The sequence below is a fragment of the Pseudopipra pipra genome, chromosome 25 (genome assembly GCF_036250125.1).
Source record: "Pseudopipra pipra isolate bDixPip1 chromosome 25, bDixPip1.hap1, whole genome shotgun sequence".
NCBI lineage: Eukaryota > Metazoa > Chordata > Aves > Passeriformes > Pipridae > Pseudopipra > Pseudopipra pipra.
The window spans coordinates 6,401,960-6,423,197 of NC_087573.1; the positions used below are offsets into that span (position 1 = coordinate 6,401,960).

Sequence of the window (21,238 nt, forward strand, 5' to 3'; positions counted from 1 at the left end):
CCGTCCTTCAGCCAGAGCACCGCCGGCTCGGGAGAGCCCTGGAAAGAACAGCACAGTCACAGCCCCCCTGCTTCACCTCCAGAGCGTGTCTGTGCGTCTGTGCTTCCATTATCTCATCCCAAAGGTGTTCCTGCACCACACAGTGAAGTCCTGTCCGGATACGGACCCGAGATGGATCCAAGAGCCCTGACGTGCTCTGACCTTCCTTTGGAACTGTTTTTTGTCTCAGTGTCTTTAAGATATTTTTGCAGCAAAGTGTTCAGAACTATGTCAGCCAAAGTATTCTGCATCAAGAACAGATGCATCAGTAATTAATATTTTCTGCTTTTAAAAGAAGATCTGTTGGGTTTGGAAAGAAAAAACATCCTCAAAGCCTTTATTTCCCTTGTGCCATCTTTGGTCTCAGCTGTCCCAGAGATCAGGAGAAAGGTCAGCATATATCATATATATGTATTATATTATATAATTATATATAATTTTTATATATAATATATAATAAATATATAATATATAATATTATACAATATAAATATTTTAATATATAATATAATATATAATATATTATTATATTTAATATATAATATTAATATAATATAGAATATTAATATATTAATTAAATAAATATATTACTATATTAATTAAAATTAATATATAATATAATATTAATATATAGTATAATATAATATATAATATATATTGTTTATTTAATATTTATATTTTATAATACTATTTATTCCTACATAATTATATATACTAGTAAAATTTATTTAATCTATTATAATATATAAATATAATATTTAATATAAATGTTAACTAGAAATATATAATATAAAAATTAATGACTTTTAAAGTCTGGCAGAGCAGCAGCAGATGCTGACAGCGTTGCTGGGGTTGGATGGACAGCTCTGTGCCTCGTTTGCAGAGGTTAATCAGCGCCCACAACCTCGTAAAACAGCGATGCCAACAAGCAGCAGCTGAATTTGTGCCGCTGTTCTCCTCGCCCAGAAGGCACCCCCAGCACAGGCAGCCAAAGGCTTTGCTGCTGTCTCGTAAACTGAATTCCATGGCAAGGAAACGGGGGCTCAGTTTTCACGTCTGCCCCCACTCCCAGCACAGGAACAGGCAGGGAATTCCCCAATCCATGGAACACGTACCTCGAAGGGAATATTCACCCGGATGGGGTTTCCTGCTCTGACCACCAGGAGGTTTTGCACCGTGTCGTCGATCAGTAACCTGGGGGGAACTGGCAAACACAGGGGTTACACTCAATAGCTGGACATTTACACCTTTCACATTCCACTGCTATTTATTTATCACTGCGGGCAAAGGAGGGGAAATGACATAAAAATACATTCACAGCAATCTCTGTTCGTGTGATGTCTGAATCATGGAGAAATTGGCCCTTTGACACTCTTCATCCCATCACAGGGATGATCTTTGGTGTTCAAATGGTGTCTGGAGACAAGGAAATTCCAAGGGACACTTACAAATTACACGTTCAACACAGAGTACAGAAAACCCACAGGAGACCAGCCAGAGTTTATTTCAAATAATATTATTTTAGTATTCAAAATATATATTTTTTTAACCAATATAATATACTATTGTATTTAGTATTTTTCTTTAAATGCCAAATATAATAGTGTTAAATTATAGTTAGTGTTTCCACTACAAAACTGAAAAACCTGCTTCCCAGATGGACTTATTTTACCTATTTACTGATTGATTATAAAAGGAGTCTCCAGGCATAGCCCAAAAGTAGACAATTTCCCTTAGGCCCCAAGTTAAGGAAGATGAATCCCTCACAGAATTATCTCTTACTTCTGTAATTCTGCAACATTCCCAAGCAGCAGGGGAAAAAAAAGCAGAGCTACAGGTTGTAAATCAAGATGGAAAAGTGGAAATGGTAAAAAACTTTCAAACTAGACAACTAAAAAGTAAAATAAAGTATCCAAAAACCAACCTAAAAATTGGGATTTAAGGGAATGAAATAAAATGCTTAGTTCCACAAGACTGTGTGAAAAGAGACTGAAAACTCTATTTTCCCTTAAAAGAGGTGGGTAGGGATAAGGGATGTGGGGTTTCTGTCTGGTGACTGTGGTAAGGCTCTGCAAATATAAATATAAAAATATAAAAATATAAATCCAAAGAGAAGAGAGAGTTTTGGGGGTTCTTTTGTCCTAATGAGTCTCCAATATGAGCCAAACGCTGTGCTCTGCACATCTGACATCGGGTAAATATTCAGAATTTCCTGGTGCCGTGAGCAGGTAACAGCAGAGTGCAGGGGAGACACGGAGTGCTCATCATCCTCCTGTCAGTCTGGGGTGTGAAGGAAGCTCATCCCCGTGTCCCACAGCCCTCTGTGCAGCCTGGACCTGGCTCCCCACCAAGGCCCCAGAGATCCACATCGAAATCCCCCCCCTTACATGAAGGAAAGGGAAGAGGGGAAAAGGAACCAAAAGATCCGAAATAAACTGAGCTAAATCAGTATATATATACACATATTTAAACTTATATACCATTGCAAAAAAAACCATTTACATATAAGAAAGAGAAAACCCCAACACCCCAAAACCCAAACAGAAAAACTGATATAGGCAGATGTACACAGCTAGTAGAGAGTTAGCAAACAAAGGAATCTTCATACTTCCCTTAGGAAAGCAGAACTGCACCACCAGCCATCCCATCCCGAGGGGATGAAGTACCCATCTCCCAGGGCCCACGGCGAACCCCGGGAGCTCAGCGGGGCTGCCCCTCCTCTGCAACCCCAACGAAGAGCCCTGACCTCTGACTAACGTCCTTCCCCCTCGTAGGAACACTTCTGCATATGCACAGGAACAGAATGGAATACTGGGATATAGCCACTTTCCCAGTTTCAGCCTGGTTGTCAGGAAGGCCTGGACCAAACCATCACCCCCGGCTGCTCCCGTTCGCCCTGGAAGGAGCCCCCGACTCACCCGCCGGGGCCGCGGCCTCCGCGACGGCCTCGAGCTCCGCGGCCTCCCCGGGGCCGCTGTCGTTGAGGGCCCTCACACGCAGAAAATACTTCTCCTTGGGCTGCAGGCCCTTGATGGTGCCCGTGGTGGCCTCTGCAGGGAGGGTGAGGCACTTGGTCCAGCTGGAGCTGTGGGAAGGCCTCATCTCCACCTCGTAGCCCTTCACTTCGTTCCCGTCCTTGACCTCGGGCCTGTTCCACGTCAGGGTGACGCTGGTGCTGTCACAGCTGCTCACTCTGAGCTCCTGCACTTGGCCCGGGGATTCTGGAGAGAGAAATTTTGTTGAAAGTACTTTTTTCTAGGATTTCTGTTCCATCTTTTCAGTCACTTCCTGAGATTCCCCGGCGTTCTTGGAGAGCACTGGATACCCACCCTGCTGTCGTGCCCATGCCTCGTCCCGGTTCTTGAAAGGTGGATCTTTGCTCCTGCCAGCCCTGCAGAACGACCCACAACACCCCCAACATGGCCTGCAGCCCATCCCGAGTCCTTCACACTGCACAAACCCCACACAGGGAGTCTGCCACACCTTCCCTTGGACATCCCACAGGAAATCCTTCTGCTCCTTCCTCGAGCTCATTCTCAACCCTGAAACATTCTCCAGCTATTTGATCTTTGTCTTCACACACTTTTACAGAGCATTTCAGAAGGTCTGCTCTCCACTAACACCCCCAGTGTACGTTGAGCTACCCCAGAAGCAGAAGGACAGAGCACTCACTCGTGGGGTCCCGGGCAAAGACGGGCGGGGAGGGGTCGCTGGCATCTCCTGTGCCAGCAGCATTGACAGCTGCCACCCGAAACTCGTACTGCACGCCCTTCTTGAGGTTGGTCACCTTCAGCTTCTTGTCTGTAGGAAGGAAAGGAGTGTGTTGGCTCAGCTGAGCTGCCCCCCAGCAGGAAAGGAGAGACAACGATGCTGGACCTCACTCCGGGTAGAATTATGGACTGAATCATCCTCAGGAGCTGTAAATGCTGTCATTGACTCCTCTGCCCTTCCCTATCCAGGTGCGTGTGTACTTCTGGGATGTGTTCATTCAAAATCAAACAGCACTTGAATCACAGAATCATTTAGGGTGGAAAAGACCTCTGAGATCATCGAGTCCACCCTGTGCCCGATGCCCCCCTTGTCCCCCAGCCCAGAGCACTGAGTGCCATGGCCAGTCCTTCCTTGGATAACTCCAAGGGTGGGGACCCCATCACATCCCTGGGCAGCCCCTGCCAAGGCCTGACCACCCTTTCCAGGAAGAAATTCCTCCTGATGTCCAAGCTGACCCTCCCCTGGCACAGCTGGAGGCCGTTCCCTCTCCTCCTGTCCCTTGTTCCCTGGGAGCAGAGCCCGACCCCCCCCGGCTCCCCCCTCCTGTCAGGGGGTTGCAGAGCCAGAAGGTCCCCCCTGAGCCTCCTTTTCTCCAGGATGAGCCCCCCAGCTCCCTCAGCAGCTCCTGGTGCTCCAGACCCTTTCTAGCTCCCTCAGGAGTTCTCTAGACCCTTCCTCAGCTCCCTCAGAGGTTCTCCAGCCCCTTCCCCAGCTCCCTCAGTTCTCCTGCTGCTCCAGCCCCTTCCCCAGCTCCGTTCTCTTCTCAGGACATGCTCCAGCCCCTCCAGGTTTCTCTTGAATTAGGTGGTGCAGAACTGGGCCCAGCACTCAGGGCGCAGCCTCAGCAGTGCTGCTGAGAGTTATTAAGTTAGGGATACAGGATGCATCCTGCTTTTCCTCAGGGGATGATCCTAAACCCTTCTATACCTGCGAAGTCCTAACTCGCCCCTAATAGAAGATGCTGCTATAGTCAAAGCACACTCTGGAGCTCAGACACATCACTTGGGTTTCTTTCTATTCCTTGCATTTATGAAGTCCTGTCTGTAGGACTAAGGACAATAGTTCTGCATGTGAAATGAAACCTTTAATTCCAGAAACTGGAGACATCAGAGGAGCTACATCCCAGGATGCAGCATGAACTTCTCTGTGCTCTTCTCCAGGTGCCTCCACACAACCTAGAAAAGACCCTAATCCTGCCCCCAGGCTCAGCTGGGTTTAAACCAAGAACTGGCTTTGCTGTGGCACAGCCAGGAAACCTCAGCTGGGAGAAAAATGGAGTTGAGAGAAAACTCCAGAACACACCAGAGCTGAGAAAAATAGAAGGTAAAACTTCAGACAGGCTAAAATGGCTGTGAGGGGGTGAGTCAGAAGCTCAAGAACTGGAGAGGAAAAACACCAGTGTGAAAAGGTGTGAGATCCCAAGCCATTCCTGAACCCAATTGAACTTTTTTACCTTGTCAAGTGTTCCAGACTGTTCCAGGATTTGGGACACTCACCTTTCACAGGCCCATTGGTGACTGGCAGCCAGGTCATGGTGCCCTTCTTGCGTTTCTGAACGATGTATCCCACGATTTGGGAAGTGCCAGTTTTACGAGGTGCTTTCCAGGATATTGTGACGGTGTCCCTGCTGGCACTGACAATCTCAGGGGGATCTGGGGCACCAGGGGAAGCTGGAAAGACATTAGGGTTCCATTATTAGCAGGTGTATTTTTATTGCAAGATAAAACAGTGTTCTGTGTCGTTTCTTCTTCCACTTTCCCCAAGGTATTCCCATGGATGTGCTTTGAAAACCTGGATCCAGCACAGACCTTGTTCCTGAGTTTTGATTTCACAAAAGACCTGCTGTCAGCAGGACTGACAATTCCACTGTCAGCCAATGGAGTGAGGTGTGTCCTTCTTATGTGGTAGGAACAGTCAGCATCAGTCTTGCTTTTAGTGACAGAAACTGGGACCAGAATGGATTTTTTAACCCTCTGCTAAAGCTTTCAAAACACATAGTCAGTGTAGAAAGAACCAGAATATAGCATTGCTCTCTCTAGTACTGCATTTGTGCTCATGGCTAACCTGCTCTAGTATTTGAACTCATTGAAGGCCAAAGAATATATTCAGTTGTTTGGAAACCAGGGGAATGGAGTGGTCGTGCTACAAATGTTGCACCTACGGAGACACTGCTTTGCCCAGGAAGCTGAGAAAAGGCCTCACAGGTTCCCTTTGTAGCCACACTGGGAAAAATTTCCTTTGATCCGGATGCGTTTTGCATTTCCCCTCTGGAATTGGTTTTCCAATTCAGGATGGAGCATTGCCAAGAAGGCAACTCCTCCTCAGCAGCACCAGAGCCTACAACAAACTGCTGCTCTTGCTGTGCAGCCTCCACAGGTTTGTGTGAAGACCTCACAGCCACCACTAGAGTTTAGATCTGCAGCAACACCCAAAATGCAGTGAGTGTTCTCTGATGTCAGCTTTGACAATGGATTTCCCAGCCTGAACTGTGAATTATGAGAAGTTCTCCTCACCTTTGCCAGCCGCCTTCACTTCGCCCGACTCCAGCGCGTCGCTCGTCCCCTCCACGTTCACGGCCCTCACCCTGAAGTAGTAGCTCGTGTCTTCTTCCACCTTGGTGGTGGTGAAGGTGGTGCAGCTCCTGGGGGTGTCTCCCAAGGTCTCCCAGTCGTTCTTGCCCGCCTGCTGCCTCTCCACGAGGTACCTCTGCACTGGTTTGCCCCCATCGTCCTTTGGGGGCTGCCACTGGATGGTGATGGCATTGGCAGAGCTCTCCACGACTTTGATGGGTCCTGCTGGTGGCTGTGGCTTGTCTGGAAAGATGGACAGAGAGATGATGAGTTGGCTCCAGACCCAGATGTGCTCCTGGGTTTGGAGCACACACTGGCTCTTGCTCACCAGCTGCGAGACTGTTCCTGATGGCACAGCTGCAGGATGAGGGCTGGGCACTGAAATTGCCTCTTCCAAATATCCACTCTTCTAACTTTGATGGAAAGGGGGAGCCAGGCCCTTGCTCTCCCTGTTCCCATAAGCACTGCACCAAGTCAGCTTGATAACACAGGAAGAATGTCATTTCTGGTCTCCCAAGAGGGCCCAGACATCGATGGTAGGGCTGAATTTGGCCTTGACACCCCGTTTCAGATTTGCATGTTGAGCACAGTCCCATCTCCCATAGTCTCTCAGCGTTCCAAACTCAGCTGCTGAGGCTGGGAAAAACCAAACCAGACTTGTGCCACCTTATACTAAAAGGCAAGAAGCACGTCAGCAATCTTTCCTTGTACCCTGATTTAGTGGCAAAATGCAGTCTTGTTCCTCTTGGAACACCCTGCAGCTCCAAATAAGATTGTCACCAGTGTCAGTGGGTTCCCTGCCTGAGCTCAGCAGTGGATTTATGGGGCTCTTACCTATGACCATGAGCTTTAAGTTGATCTCCAGGACTCCGCTGTCGTTCTTCAGCCTGACCTTGTAGTCCCCACAGTCCCTCCTGTCGCAGCTGGGGATGGACAGCGTGGTGTGGGTGTCTGTTTTATCCACACGGATCCTGGTGTCATCTGCCAGCTCCATCTTGTCCTTGAGCCACGTGGCCCTGATGGGCAGACGGCCCTCGAAGGGGATCCTGAGCTTCACTGCCTGCCCGGCCTTGGCCACCGTGGGGACACTGCTCAGGTTCTTGAGGAGAACTTTGTCAACCTGTGGAGGGTCTGACCAGGCGATACAAAAAGTCATTAAAAACCACAATTCAGAGAGGACAAGGCTCGGAGGGAAGGGCTCAGGACGCTGCCAGGAACTCTGAGGATCTCACAACACTTGGACCTTCACTGGTTTTGTGCTCAGGGATTCACAGACTTGTGCTTTGCTACAAGATAATTATCACGAGGTTTTGTGGTGTCACAAAAACCTTCCACTGGAGAAGGTTTCTCTTTAGCAACACACTAAACACAAAGAATGAAGAACTGCTCTGATAAATTGTTCTGTGCACCCCAAAATCTCTGAGTTACCAACAGGATCCATGTGGGAAGGCTCCCTAGTTAAATTTGTGAATACAAAATGCACCAACCTGTACAAAAACCATCTTTCAGTTATCTTGGAATTCTTTATAACAAAGTTACCTCCATAACCAACTACTGGTCTCTGATAAAACATATTACATTTAAAGCCCATCAAAGCTCACGTCCTGCATTGGTGGTTTGAACAGACTCACCTTCAACAAAAATTGAAGCCTCAGTTTTCACATCTCCACCTTCAAACCTGTATTTCCCAGCATGAATGTCTTCAGCTTTGTTAATAATTAGTTTGTGGACTAGACCTTTCTTTTCAAACACAACTCCTTGCATGCTTGTCAACTACAAGGCAAAGGACAGAGACCCATGCTTTGAGAAAAAAAGGGGAAAAAGCAATCCCAACTGAAATTGAGATAAGCATTATCAACATACCCCCCACAAAGACTTGATTTTTTTCAAAGATCAATTAAAATAAATGTTAGATCAACCTCCAAGCTCTCTCTTTCTGTTCTTAATGACAAAACTTTTGATCAATGCTTGAGTCTGACACCTCAGAAGTCCCACAATATCATCTGGATCCCACAGCTGGAATCACTCTTCAGCATTCTTTAGGAACATAGAATAAAGGATATAGAATATATCTATAGGATATGGATATGTGGTGGTGGTGATGGGTTCAAGACTGGAGTTGATGATCTTAGAGGTCTTTTCCAACCCAAACAACCCTATAATTCTGTATGATGTCTGTGCTTGACCTCAAGCACTAATTTGAATGAACACTCTCCATGTTATCCCCGCCTGAAAGATCCTTTGAGGATTCTTCCCTTGCTTTTGGCATTTTCTCTCATTCACCCAGGAAAAGAAGAAGGGTTGCATTGCAAGCAAGTGACCACACCATCTCCATCCTTGAAAAAGAATGGAAAACACAAAGCTGGCTGTTGTCAGCAAGAATGGGAATGTCTGGTAGCAGGAAGGGGGGGAAATCTTCCTGGGTTTCTATCAGGAAGCAGATCCCCCATCCCTGTAAGTGTTGGACGGGGCTGGGAGCAGCCTGGGCTAGTGGAAGGAGTCCCTGCCCCTGGCAGGGGGTGGGAACAAGATGGTCTTTGAGGTCCCTTCCAACCCAAACCGTCCTGGCAGTCTGTGAGTCTGTGAATCTTTCCAGGGCCACGCTCCGGCTCAGCAGAGGGCAGAGGGAAGGACACCTTGGCACGGCACTCAGGGAGTGAAGGAGAGAGCAGAGCATTGCTGGCCAAAGGAAACAGTGAGTGGAAGGACACCCACCTTCAGCCCGTCTTTAAACCAGGTTCCTGTCACGTTGTCCTTGCTGACGGTGCAGGAGAGCTCGGCTGGTTCCCCCTTCACCACCCGGACCGTGGCCAGCTGCTTGTTGAGGTAACACCGGGGGACTGAGCAGTCAGGGGGGAAATGGGGAGAGCATGGACATGGACGTGCATGGGAAGAGAAAAGAGAGCTTTTTAAAACATGTATCCTGTGGTCATGACGGGCTTTTGTGCCCCACACTGTGACCCCCTGGGTACCCTCAGAAGGGACGTGCCAGCCTGGCCTGTTCATGGTACGGTCCCACCATCAACCCCCGGGCAACGGAGCCATCACAAATCACACTGTTCAGCTACGGATTTGCTGCTTTATGTCTGTGCTGATTGTCTTGGTTCCCTCTACAGCCAGTGGGGAAAAACAGGCTGTTCCAGGGTGTGGATATCCTGCTACACCATCCTCTTCCTCTGCACGGACCAGACATGGGGCTGCCATGGGGGTTCCCCCAAACAGCCCCGGGAATATTGTTCTCACCCCCATATTCCTCTTTCCCTTTCCAAGTTCTTCTCCATTAACAACCTCATCCCCTCTCTAATAAACACCCCTTGAACTCCAATTTTGTTTTACTTCCTTATTCATATTTTGTTTGCCTTGATAGTTCCTAACTTGTCAGCAATCTCATTAGGTGAATATTTCCCATTTGAAATTCCTCATTTCTACAATTTTCACATCATCATCTTGCTAGTGGAGCCACAGGTCTTACTCAAACAGCTACAAACACATTACTCCCCTTTTACTATATCAGCACCTTATTATTTCTGATGTTACAAGAGAAAAGAGCTCTTTACATTATATAATCCAGTATAAGCAGGCACTTTACATTAGGCCTGACCAAACAGAACCAAATAGAAGCAAAGAATTATCCCCAGAACTTGGAAAACCACAGTTCTTTGCACTAGACGTTAGAAAAAATAAGTTTTAAATTAGCAACAAGTTTTAAATTACAACAATATCAAAGGAACACAATGATATTCCTTGAAACTTTATGGGAATTGGTCGGTTCCACATGGATGTGAAATGTATTTGGATGAACAGATGAGACCTGATTTAGACCATTTAAGCAAAGATCATTTAAATATTGAAGGCAATTTGATCAGAGCAAGTCGTGTAAGATAAACAGCAAATCAGTGGGAGAATTAGGAAGGGATCACAACCAAATTTCTACACAGAGCTCTGCTTGTCTGACCCATAAAATTCCATTTCTTTGCAGGATCAGGAACATGGGTGTCCAAATGCAAAGCCCAGGAGTCACCAACGAGCCACTGCAGCACCACGTACCTTTGAGATCATCCAGGCAGGACCGTCTCTTCTGGGCTGTACTTTCCGTGTTGGTGGGGAGCTCCTTTGCTTTAACATCCACGTCAGGTTCCTCGTTTCTCTGGCTTGCTGGGGCAAGCCCACCAAAAAGAGCTGACGTCTGGTCATGACTGGGTGGACCTTGACCAAAACCACCTGAACTGCTCCCATCAACAGGTCTGTTCCAGGATTTGCTCCCTGCCCCTCCAAAGGCGGAATCTCTGCCATAAAGGGAGCCCAACTGTCCTAAATCTCTGCCCTCACCCCAGACATCTCCTTGACCTGACAGTGACCCTCTGTCACCAACTGAACCTTGGTTCCCTGATCCTCTGCCATCACTGGCAATGCCCTTTCCATATTCACCACCTGGTCCACCACCACCTCCCACACCTCCTTTACCAAGGAATGAATCCCTTCCATCCCCTCCCAACCTCCCACCAGCTCCTGCACCAGCCCAGGCTCCAGTTGATCCCACATCCTTGCCATAGGGAGACCCAGCGCCCCACACTGCAGAGCCACTCACACCCCCCCCTTCCACGGAAAAGTTCTCTCCTCCTGCTCCCCCTGGATATCCCAGAGCTCTGCCCAGCCCACCATCCCTGCCACGCTGAGATCCCATCGCTCCCTCACCTCCAAAGGGAAAAGGAGCAGCTCCTGCCACAGCCCCAGCTGGGACACCATCCTTTCCATAGGGAGACACAACACCAGCCCCAGCTGGGACACCATCCTTCCCATAGGGAGACACAACTCCCCCTGCACCAGCTACACCAGCCCCACCAGCCCCAGCTGGGAGACCATCCTTCCCATGGGGAGACACAACTCCTGCACCAGCTGGGAGACCATCCATTCCATAGGGAGACCCAACTCCTCCAGCACCAGCTACACCAGCCCCACCAGCCCCAGCTGGGACACCATCCTTCCCATGGGGAGCCACAACTCCTGCAGCAGCACCAGCACCACCAACCCCAGCCCCAGCTGGAAGACCATCCTTTCCATAGGGAGACACAATTCCTCCTGCACCACCAGCACCACCAGCACCACCAACCCCAGCCCCAGCTGGGAGACCATCCTTTCCATAGGGAGACACAACTCCTGCAGCACCAGCAACATCACCACCACCAGCTCCAGCTGGGAGACCATCCTTTCCACAGAGAGCCCCAACTCCCCCTGCACCACCAGCACCACCAACCCCTGCTCCAGCCAGGACACCATCCTTTCCATAGAGAGCCCCAACCCCCCCTGTACCAGCTGCACCAACCCCACCAGCCCCAGCTGCAACACCATCTATTCCATAGAGAGAACCAACTCCCCCTGCACCAGCACCACCAGCACCAGCCCCAGCTGGAAGACCATCCTTTCCATAGGGAGACCCAAATGCCCCTACACCAGCACCACCAACACCAGCACCACCAACACCAGCACCACCAACACCAGCTCCAACTGGAAGACCATCCTTTCCAAAGGGAGCTGCAACTCCCCCTGCACCAGCACCACCAACACCAGCTGGGAAACCATCAATTCCATATGGAGCTCCAACACTTCCCACACCACCACCTGGAGCTCCACCAATGCTTGGTCCAGCCAGGACACCATCCTTTCCATAGGGAGCCCCAATTCCCCCTGCACCAGCTGCACCAGCACCACCAGCACCAGCTACACCAGAGACACCAGAGAGAGCTCCAACTCCCCCTGCACCAGCTACACCAGCAGCACCAAAACCTGCTCCCACTGGGAGACCATCCTTTCCATAGGGACCCCCACCTCCCCCTGCACCAGCAGCACTTGCTCCAGCTGGGAAACCATCCATTCCATAAGGAGACCCAACACCTCCAAAGCCACCACCTGCAGCTCCACCAGTGCCTGCACCAGCAGGGAGACCATCTTTTCCATATGGATACCCAACCCCCCCTGCACCAGCAGCACCAGCGCCACCAACACCAGCTCCAGCTGGAAGACCATCCTTTCCATAGGGAGAACCAAATCCCCCTGCCCCAGCTACACCAGCAGCACCAACACCTGCTCCAACTGGGAGACCATCCTTCCCATACAAAGATCCAACACCTCCAATGCCACCACCTTCAGCTCCACCAACACCTAGTCCAGCAGGGATGCCATCTTTTCCATATGGATACCCAAGTGGCCCTGCACCAGCACCACCAGTACCACCAGCACCAGCTGGGACACCATCCTTTCCATAAAGAGCCCCAAATCCCCCTGCACCTCCAACACCATCTCCAGCTGGGAGACCATCCTTCCCATAGGGAGCCCCAAATCCCCCTGCACCAGCTACACCACCAACCCCAGCTCCAGCAGGGATGCCATCCTTTCCATAGGGAGCCCCAAATCCCCCTGCACCAGCACCACCAACCCCAGCTCCAGCAGGGATGCCATCCTTTCCATAGGGAGCCCCAAATCCCCCTGCACCAGCACCACCAACCCCAGCTCCAGCAGGGATGCCATCCTTTCCATAGGGAGCCCCAAATCCCCCTGCACCAGCACCACCAACCCCAGCTCCAGCAGGGATGCCATCCTTTCCATAGGGAGCCCCAAATCCCCCTGCACCAGCACCACCAACCCCAGCTCCAGCAGGGATGCCATCCTTTCCATAGGGAGCCCCAAATCCCCCTGCACCAGCACCACCAACCCCAGCTCCAGCAGGGATGCCATCCTTTCCATAGGGAGCCCCAAATCCCCCTGCACCAGCACCACCAACCCCAGCTCCAGCAGGGATGCCATCCTTTCCATAGGGAGCCCCAAATCCCCCTGCACCAGCACCACCAACCCCAGCTCCAGCTGGGACACCATCCATTCCATAGGGAGCCCCAAATCCCCCTGCACCTGAACCACCAGCACCACCAGCCCCTGCTCCAAGTGGCCGACCATCTGGACCATAGAAAGCCTCCATTTCTCCTACAGAACTGCCACCTGCACCAGGTAGAGCCCCATCTCCACTTGGAAGGCCACCCGGGCCATACAGCGAGCCAGACCTGCCCCCCTGACCCAACTGAGCACTGGCATGAGGTGCCAGGCCATCCTTGCCATAGGGAGCCCCTGTTTGTCCCTGTCTGTTTATCCCTGCTCCGTTCATGTCACCCACAGTCAGATCACCAGCCTTGCCATGGTGGGACCCCATTCCTCCTGCAGCCCCTGCAGCACTCCCCCACGCTGCAGCCCCTGGGCCAGCCCTGCTGAACAGATCCCCCACACCATCTCCCACTCTGGCTGAACCAGGACTGAGCCCATCTGGCACAGAACTGCCATCAGTGGCACCAAACCTCCCAACACCCCCAAAGCCAGCTCTGGAGCTGGGATCACCTAAATTCCCATCCTTGTCATACTGAGAGCCCAAACCTTCTCCACCATCCATGTCCATGTGACCAGCACCCAGCACACCCTCTCCTCTGCCAGCCACAGAATCCCATCCGCCTGCTCCATCCCCAGGACCTTCCCTGCCTGGCACAGAGTCCTTGTCGTGCACAGGTCTTAATCCACCTTTGCCTCCTAAGCCTTTTAATCCAAAGATGCTGCCATCATTTGTCACTGAGTCTCCATCTAGATCTGCTCCAGAAAACTGCCCAGGCCCCATCCCTCCGTTTATGTGGGTTTTGCGGAGCCCCTCTTTTCCCAAAAATATGTGGCTTCCATCATCAGTATCCATGGAGTAGCCTTGGCTGCTGCCTTGGCCACTGCCCTGGCCTCTGTCCTGGCTGCTGCCTTGACCCTTCCTGTACCAGCCCTTTTTTTCCACGCCGGTGTCCATGGCATGACCTTCATCCCCGGCACGTTCCTGGCGCCGAAGTTTCCTCGCCCTTTCATTGTCTGCCATCGTTTCCTTCAGCCACTCAGATGTCTCCCTTTCGATTTTTTCAATTCCTTCCTCATCCTGTCTCTTCTTCCCTTTGGCATCTGCGTTGAAGTTGCATTGTTTGATTGGAGCAGACAGAATTTACAGAAAAAGAGGGGGGAAACAAAGAACAGATGATCAGTAGGTCACCTATTGCATCAGTGGCCAAAGAAAATGTGTAAGCAATTTTATAATTTAATTTTAGGATACAGACACATAATACATTTAAATAAATTTAAATTCATTTCAAATTCTGAATTTTTTCAGTGTCACATTCAGACAATGAGAAGTTAATTAGAGACAATTATTTTTATTTAAAACACAACTTTTTTTAGTGGAACATGGTTGTTATAACAAACAAACAAACAAGACAAAACTGACAGAAAAACAAATTTCCAGCACAACAGGTCTGATTTAGAGGGGTTTAGATTGTATCTGGAACTCATTAGTTCCTTTTGCCTTCTCCCTGACCTCATGCCTGCTGTAGTGTGGTCCCAGTGACAGCTTCCTCAAAAACACGTGGTGAGATATGGAGCAGTTTTTGATAACAGAGAACATTGTAGGTGTGCAGCAATAAGCCAATAGGATTTGTCAGGATTAATTAAAAAGAGAAAAATTGGTCTCATTTGAAGAGGAAAGGGGGTCTAACCAGACCTTCATTTTCCCAAATAGAATTTAGAATCACAGAATCCCAGAATGGTTTGGGTTGGAAGGGACCTTAAAGCTCATCTCATCCCACCCCCTGCCACAGGCAGGGACACCTTCCGCTAGCCCAGGGTGCTCCAACCTGGCCTTGGACACTTCCAGGGATCCAGGAGCAGCCACAGCTTCTCTGGGCAACTGTACCAGGGCCTCCCCACCCTCACAGGGAGGAATTCCTTCCCAATATTCCATCTATCCCTGCCCTCTGTCACAATGAAGCCACCCCCCCTTGTCCTGTCCCTCCATCCCTTGTCCCCAGTCCCTCTCCAGCTCTCCTGGAGCCCCTTTAGGCCCTGGAAGGGGCTCTAAAGTCACCCCAGAGCCTCAACACCCCCAACTCCATCATCCATGACTGAGGAACCAGAGGCTCAACAATTGATTTCTCAGCATGGAAACATCTCCCTGGACAATGAGGCAGCGAGAGGAACGTCCCCGTGTCCCACCCCCAGACCCCCCCCGGCACTCACACTCCACGAGCAGCCAGGCGCTGGAGGAGCCCTGCCCCGCCTCCAGCGTGTACATCCCGCTGTCCGAGGGCTCCACGTTCCTGATGATGAGCTGGTGGGTGAGGCCGTCGGGCGACACGGAGATGTGGTGCCTGGGGCCGGCCTGCAGGGCGCGTGTCTTGTGCAGCCAGGCGGGGCGGTGGCAGGGGGTGCGCAGGACGCAGCGGAACTCGGCGTCCCCCTGCTCGGGGCAGCGCAGGTCGCGGAGCGGCTGCTGGAACCGCGCGGGGATGGCTGCGAGGGGAAACCAGAGCCGTCGGTGCCGAAACACTGCTCAGAGACCTTGCATCCTCTGAGCAGCGAGGATGCCTCACTGTGATGCCTCAGGGTCTTTTTGATTTTTGATTTGTCTGATTTTTATAAGTTTTAGAAGTAGTTCTGTAGTAAATGTAGGTCTTAGAACCAGCTGCATTTATTCCCTTACCTTACCCTTACCACAGTAGATACACATTCCCCAACCCTCTTACCCCATTCCATGCTCCCCACATCAATTACCCCCCCTAAATTCCATTAGAATATTTAGACTTCCCCTCAAGGTAGGCCTCTCCTGTTTAAGAACATCTAATCCCTGGCCTGAGCCGCAAGGTACAGTCAAGAACTGTGTGACCGTGTGCCCTCCACACTCCCAGGAAGCCCGAGGGGATGAAGAAAAGGGTCTCAAAAAGACCCCAGACCCAATTCCCAGGGGGCGGGCTGGGGGTGGGCGGGGTGAAGGCTGGGGGTGGATAAAATCCGGGATTGGACAGACAGTGTTATAAAATTGTAACCCTGGATTGGAGCTGTGCATCTTGTAACCTCAGTGCCCGAGAGGCACCCTTACACCCTTTCCTTACCTTACCTCCATACTAAGTTGCCTCCGAGTTTTTTTTCCTCCTCGAGTTTTCTTTAGGCAACAATTGCAAAGCAACGCTGGGAGCGAGGCAGGTGGCCCTGCACAGGGTACCACACAAATCAAGGGGTTTATATGGTTTTACACATGTGATTACTGGCATATTCATATGATTACATCTATCTATACATATTCATGATAGGCAGAGTCCAGGTGGAGCTTAGGGAGGTGCTTCTCTTGGCACTGAATTTTGGGGGTACATCCAGCCCTTGGCCTCAAGCTGTGTCTTCTCACCTTTCTTGCTCTGACCTTCTTACCTTTCCATGGGTCTTGTCCTAACTACTGAAGCTTGCAGAAAGGCTCCAAGCCTTTTCCTCCTATTCAAATGTCCACCTTATCCTAATTTATTACCCCCAGGTTCATTGTACACAATTTCTAGCATTGTTCTGGGTTTAGGTCCAGTGAACAGAACAGAGCAGCTCTGAGCAGCAGAACAAGGGCTGGGGGGGGCTTTTCTTAGCAGGCCCAGATATCTCAATTAGCTCTTCCAGGCCTGGTCTTTGTTTCACTATGGAAAGGCAACAGCTCATTCTGTCCTCCCGGAAAAAGCTCGATGCAGCTCAGGGAAGGGAGAACAGAGGGTTGTGGTGCCCGTGAGCGTCAGTTTAATGGGAAAAAGGGAACACTGAGATGTGATCCTGCAACCAATTCTGCAGGATGGACCAGCAGAAAAGTGGATTTTTGTGTCATTATCTTCTGAGACATTTATCCCACACGTCATTGATGTGCTGACAGTTTGTAGTCATCAATGTATTCCTGCAGCACAATGCTTGGATTGAGTTATATCATTATTCTGAGCTTACAGAAGGAAACTGTAGCATGGGGAAGTTGAAGAATGTGCTCACTGTCATCCACAAGTCAGAGCCAAACTGGTTCTTGAACCTAGACTTAGTCCTTTGGACTGCAAATGCAGCACATAAATCACATAATCACCCTAATTCTCTTTTTCACCTCTGCCATACAGGGAGCCCTTATTTGGCAACATCAAGCCAGTCAGTCCTCTGTAGCTGTCAGGAGTTACTGCTGAGCTCTGCATTTGCTCCCAGATAAAATTTTCAAGCAAAAAAAATAACCTTTTGTTATAGTTGTACATCACACACCTTCAGCATCCAGCTCAGTGGAGAAAACAGGGACGTCCTCCACCCTGACCTGGTACACGCCTGCATCCTCTGGCTGCACGTCGTTGATGATGAACTGGTACCTCCTCCCAATCCTCCTCAGGCAGTGCTTCCTGTACTCATCCCCCGTCCCGTAGCGGAGCCGCTGCCCGTCCTGGGGAGAGGAGGAGTGTTCCCACACAGGCAGAGCTCAGTTGGTGCCAGACACCCACAGACTCACAGAATCCCAGGATATGCTGAGCTGGAAGGGACCCACAAGGACCACCCAGTCCAACCCTCAGCCCTGCACAGGCCCAGCCCCAGAGTCCCACCCTGTGCCCCAGAGGATCAGCCAAACCCTCCTGGAGCTCTGGCAGCCTTGGGGCTGTGCCCACTGCCCTGGGGAGCCTGGGCAGTGCCCAAACAGCCCCTGGGGGAAGAACCTTTGCCTGAGATCCAACCTGAGCCTGCCCTGACACAGCTCCAGCCATTCCCTGGGTGCTGTGCCTGGTCCCCCCAGAGCAGAGCTCAGTCCCTGCCCCTCCTCTGCCCCTGCCCAGGAATTGGAACTGCACTGAGGTCTCCCCTCAGTCTCCTCTGCTCCAGCTGAACACACCAAGAGCCCTCAGTGTCCTCACACAGCTTCAAATCAAGGCCCTTCTCCACCTTCATGTCCCTCCTTTGGACACTCTCTATTGGTTTCATATCTTCCTCACATTGTTGTGACCAAAACTGCCACAATATTCCATGTGAGGCCAGCCCAGAGCAGAGCACAAATCAGGGCAAATTGTTGCTACAATCCCCTCGTTGATACAAATGAGTAACTGCAGAGAAGTCTCCACTCTGCTCCTGCTGACAGTGGTCAGGGCTCATTGCTTGTGCAACATCTGTGCATGAAGTCCTGCACAGAACAGAGCACCAGACCCTCAAACTGGGAAGAACAGCAGCTCTTTGCTGGCCCACATAAGGGTTTGAGGCTTAACTAATGCACAGTTACAGTAACTGCAAAGACAAAGTGCTTTCTTTGCTCAGATTTCAGCATCCTCACAGGTGGAGAAGCAGCAGAGTTCCCTTTCTGGAACACGACTGGGTTACATTCTCCACACTGCGGCTCAGAGACTTCATGTCATACCTTTGATTCAGAAGTTCATGGTTAGTCTGATCTCTCCAATGAATCCTGATTTCCCCTGTGTTAGAGCCACTAACCTCAGTTTGACTGGAATTTAACTTCCAGAGACACATCCACGGCCCTGAGCACCCGGGGATCACATTGGAGGAACTACACATGTAAATGGGAGATTTTACTGCCTTGACATTTCCTTTCACAGAAGGGAGTTACAGTGGAATAACTTTAGAAAGGGAATAAAATTTATATGAAACTGCAGGATTTCTGCAGCCTGAAAGACTCTGTTAGGACAAGGGGTGATGGTTTTAAACCAAAGGAGGGTCAATTTACATCAGATATAAGAAAGTAGATTTTTACAGTGAGGGTGGGGAGGCCCTGGCACAGGCTGCCCAGAGCAGCTGTGGCTGCCCCATCCCTGGAAGTGTCCAAGGCCAGGTTGGACGGGGCTTGGGATAGTGGGATAGTGGAAGGTGTCCCTGCCCATGGCAGGGGGTTGGACTAGTTGGCCTTTTAAAGGTCCCTTCCAACTCCAGCTGTTCTATGAACCTCTTCTCACTGGCACAGCTCTTGCCAAGGATGTCAGTGACTGACTGTGTGCCCTGTGTTGGATTTACAAACCCCAGGGGACTTCACCCCCAAAGACTGCACACACCAACACTCCTCCCTAACCCAGGGCTCTGCCAAGGACAGACAACTTGATTTGCTCTCCCCACTGCTCAGCAGATGAAGCATTTTCTGCAGGAGACTCCAGTGGCTGCTCTGACCAGCTGCCCCACCTGCCCCGAGCTGCTGCCCAGCCCACTGCCCCTCACCTTGAGCAGATACACGTTGCTGTTTTTGTTTTTCAGCTCCATCTCCAGGCTGAACGTGGCGTTTCCCTCCTTGTCGACTTTGATGTGTTCCAAGTTTTTGATACTGTGAATTAACTGCAAAGGAAAATCAAAGAACCTCGTAAATGGTAAAGCTGCTGTGACAGAAGTTCCCAAGCTGTTGAATTAATGTGAAATCTACTGTTTATCTGCAGATAAAGAGCTACCTCTAAGGTTATGTGTGCAGAAGATGTTTTTGTGAGCTTCCACGGTTTCCTCCTGCACACAAATTGTATTTTACATGCTGCCTCTTGATCATTCACACACTGTCCATGCAGGTTTCTACATACCCCTGTATGTCAAGGCCAATTTTGACTCTTGAGCATATAACTTTTCAGTTTGGGGTCCAAATTCTCATCAGAGGCAGCTGAACCCCCCTGTGGTCAGTGTCTCCTAAAATCTATGAACTGGATTTCAAAAGAGTCATCAGCATTTTCCTCTGCAGGAGTAAAATGAGACTTCTTTAAACATTGTCATAAATCACTCTCTCATCCAGTAAGATTTTCATCTACAAAGCAATTTAAGAAGATTTAGCCTGTTGCCAGAAGCTACTGAGGACTCTGCTGTTTATTAAAAATCAGTGGTTTCAGTTTATTTTACCTCATCTTGTTCACTCTCTGTGTCCTTCCTCAGCTCCTGCAGCTTCCTCAGCATCCCACGGAAGTCGACAATTCCATATTTAATGCAGATTTTCTCGTAGTCTCTCCTGTCTGCGTGGAGCAGCAGCTGCCACACGGCCTCTTTGTCCAGGGGTTTGGGTTTTGGTGCTACAACCCTTGGAACCAGGGGGAGATAAAAAGAAAAATCTAGACACTTTGACAGACAACAAAACATCTTGGGTTTTTTTCTATACTTGATTCTCTTTCATCTCTCTCCATCATTTCTGTGGTTCACTGGGCCCTGGAGGTGCAGGCAGGAAAGAAGGGGGCTCCTCCAGAAGAGGTTTCCTGTATCTACACCATGAATTAAGTGATGACAGGGAACAACTGTCGACACTGTTCCATTATCAGCAGAGTCACTGGCACAGTTTGGAACCAGAGTTCTGCACAGGCCAGAGATCATTCCCAGCAGGCAATCCTGGGAGGTTCCCAGCTGGGAAGGGAAGGGGCTGTGCCATGTACACTGGCCAGGGAGCCAGGGCTCACCCTGATCATCCAGAGCCACCAGGACATGGAGATTTGCCCCTTGGCCAGGAAGTTACTTGTAAGCTGAACATGGGAGAGCAGAGGAACATCTTTCCAGCCAGAATCTGCAGAGGGACATTCCTCCCAAAGGAGGTTGGTGCCTCGTGTTATCTCAGCCTCACAGGCAGGGCTGAGCTGTCCTGGGTGTCTCTGTACAGGGAGGTCTCACCACAACTTTGGAAACAAGAGGTGTTGCCCTGCAGGTCTGTGAAGCTGTCCCCTGTCCCCAACAAGCTTCCAGAAGTGTGACAGTGGCCCTCACTGTGGAGACTCACCTCTTCCTCAGCAGCTTCTTGGAGTCCTGGAGTGTCTTCTTCAGCTCTGTTAGAGGGGTGGAGGGAAACAACAAACCTTCAGACACCCAGCACTGTAAAATCCACCTCCAAAGAGAAGATGATGCAAACCAACCCCTGACAACAGCCCTCCCTGCTGGGCTCTGGGGATTTGTCTCACACTTTACAAACTGTCGTGAAACTTGGAGTCAGTTCTCACTGCCAGACTCGTCCTTTGAGTGCCAACAATGTTCTTTGCTCCCTCAGGGGCTTTCCTCCAGTAACCCACTATTTTCCATATGAA

General features: G+C 50.1%; 1 protein-coding gene across 1 annotated transcript in view; it reads right to left on the reverse strand.

Annotated features, from left to right (window-relative positions):
• LOC135402457 (immunoglobulin-like and fibronectin type III domain-containing protein 1) overlaps positions 1–21,238 on the reverse strand; it is a 40,776-nt gene that overhangs the window by 3,894 nt on the left and 15,644 nt on the right. Inside the window, 16 exon segments of the mRNA XM_064635656.1 lie at positions 2–38; positions 1,155–1,243; positions 2,958–3,260; positions 3,712–3,840; positions 5,307–5,480; positions 6,324–6,623; positions 7,215–7,511; positions 8,012–8,153; positions 9,096–9,220; positions 10,428–11,825; positions 11,856–14,351; positions 15,459–15,731; positions 17,487–17,658; positions 19,422–19,535; positions 20,079–20,253; positions 20,938–20,983. Of these exon segments, the coding sequence (XP_064491726.1) occupies positions 2–38; positions 1,155–1,243; positions 2,958–3,260; positions 3,712–3,840; positions 5,307–5,480; positions 6,324–6,623; positions 7,215–7,511; positions 8,012–8,153; positions 9,096–9,220; positions 10,428–11,825; positions 11,856–14,351; positions 15,459–15,731; positions 17,487–17,658; positions 19,422–19,535; positions 20,079–20,253; positions 20,938–20,983 (6,270 nt within the window).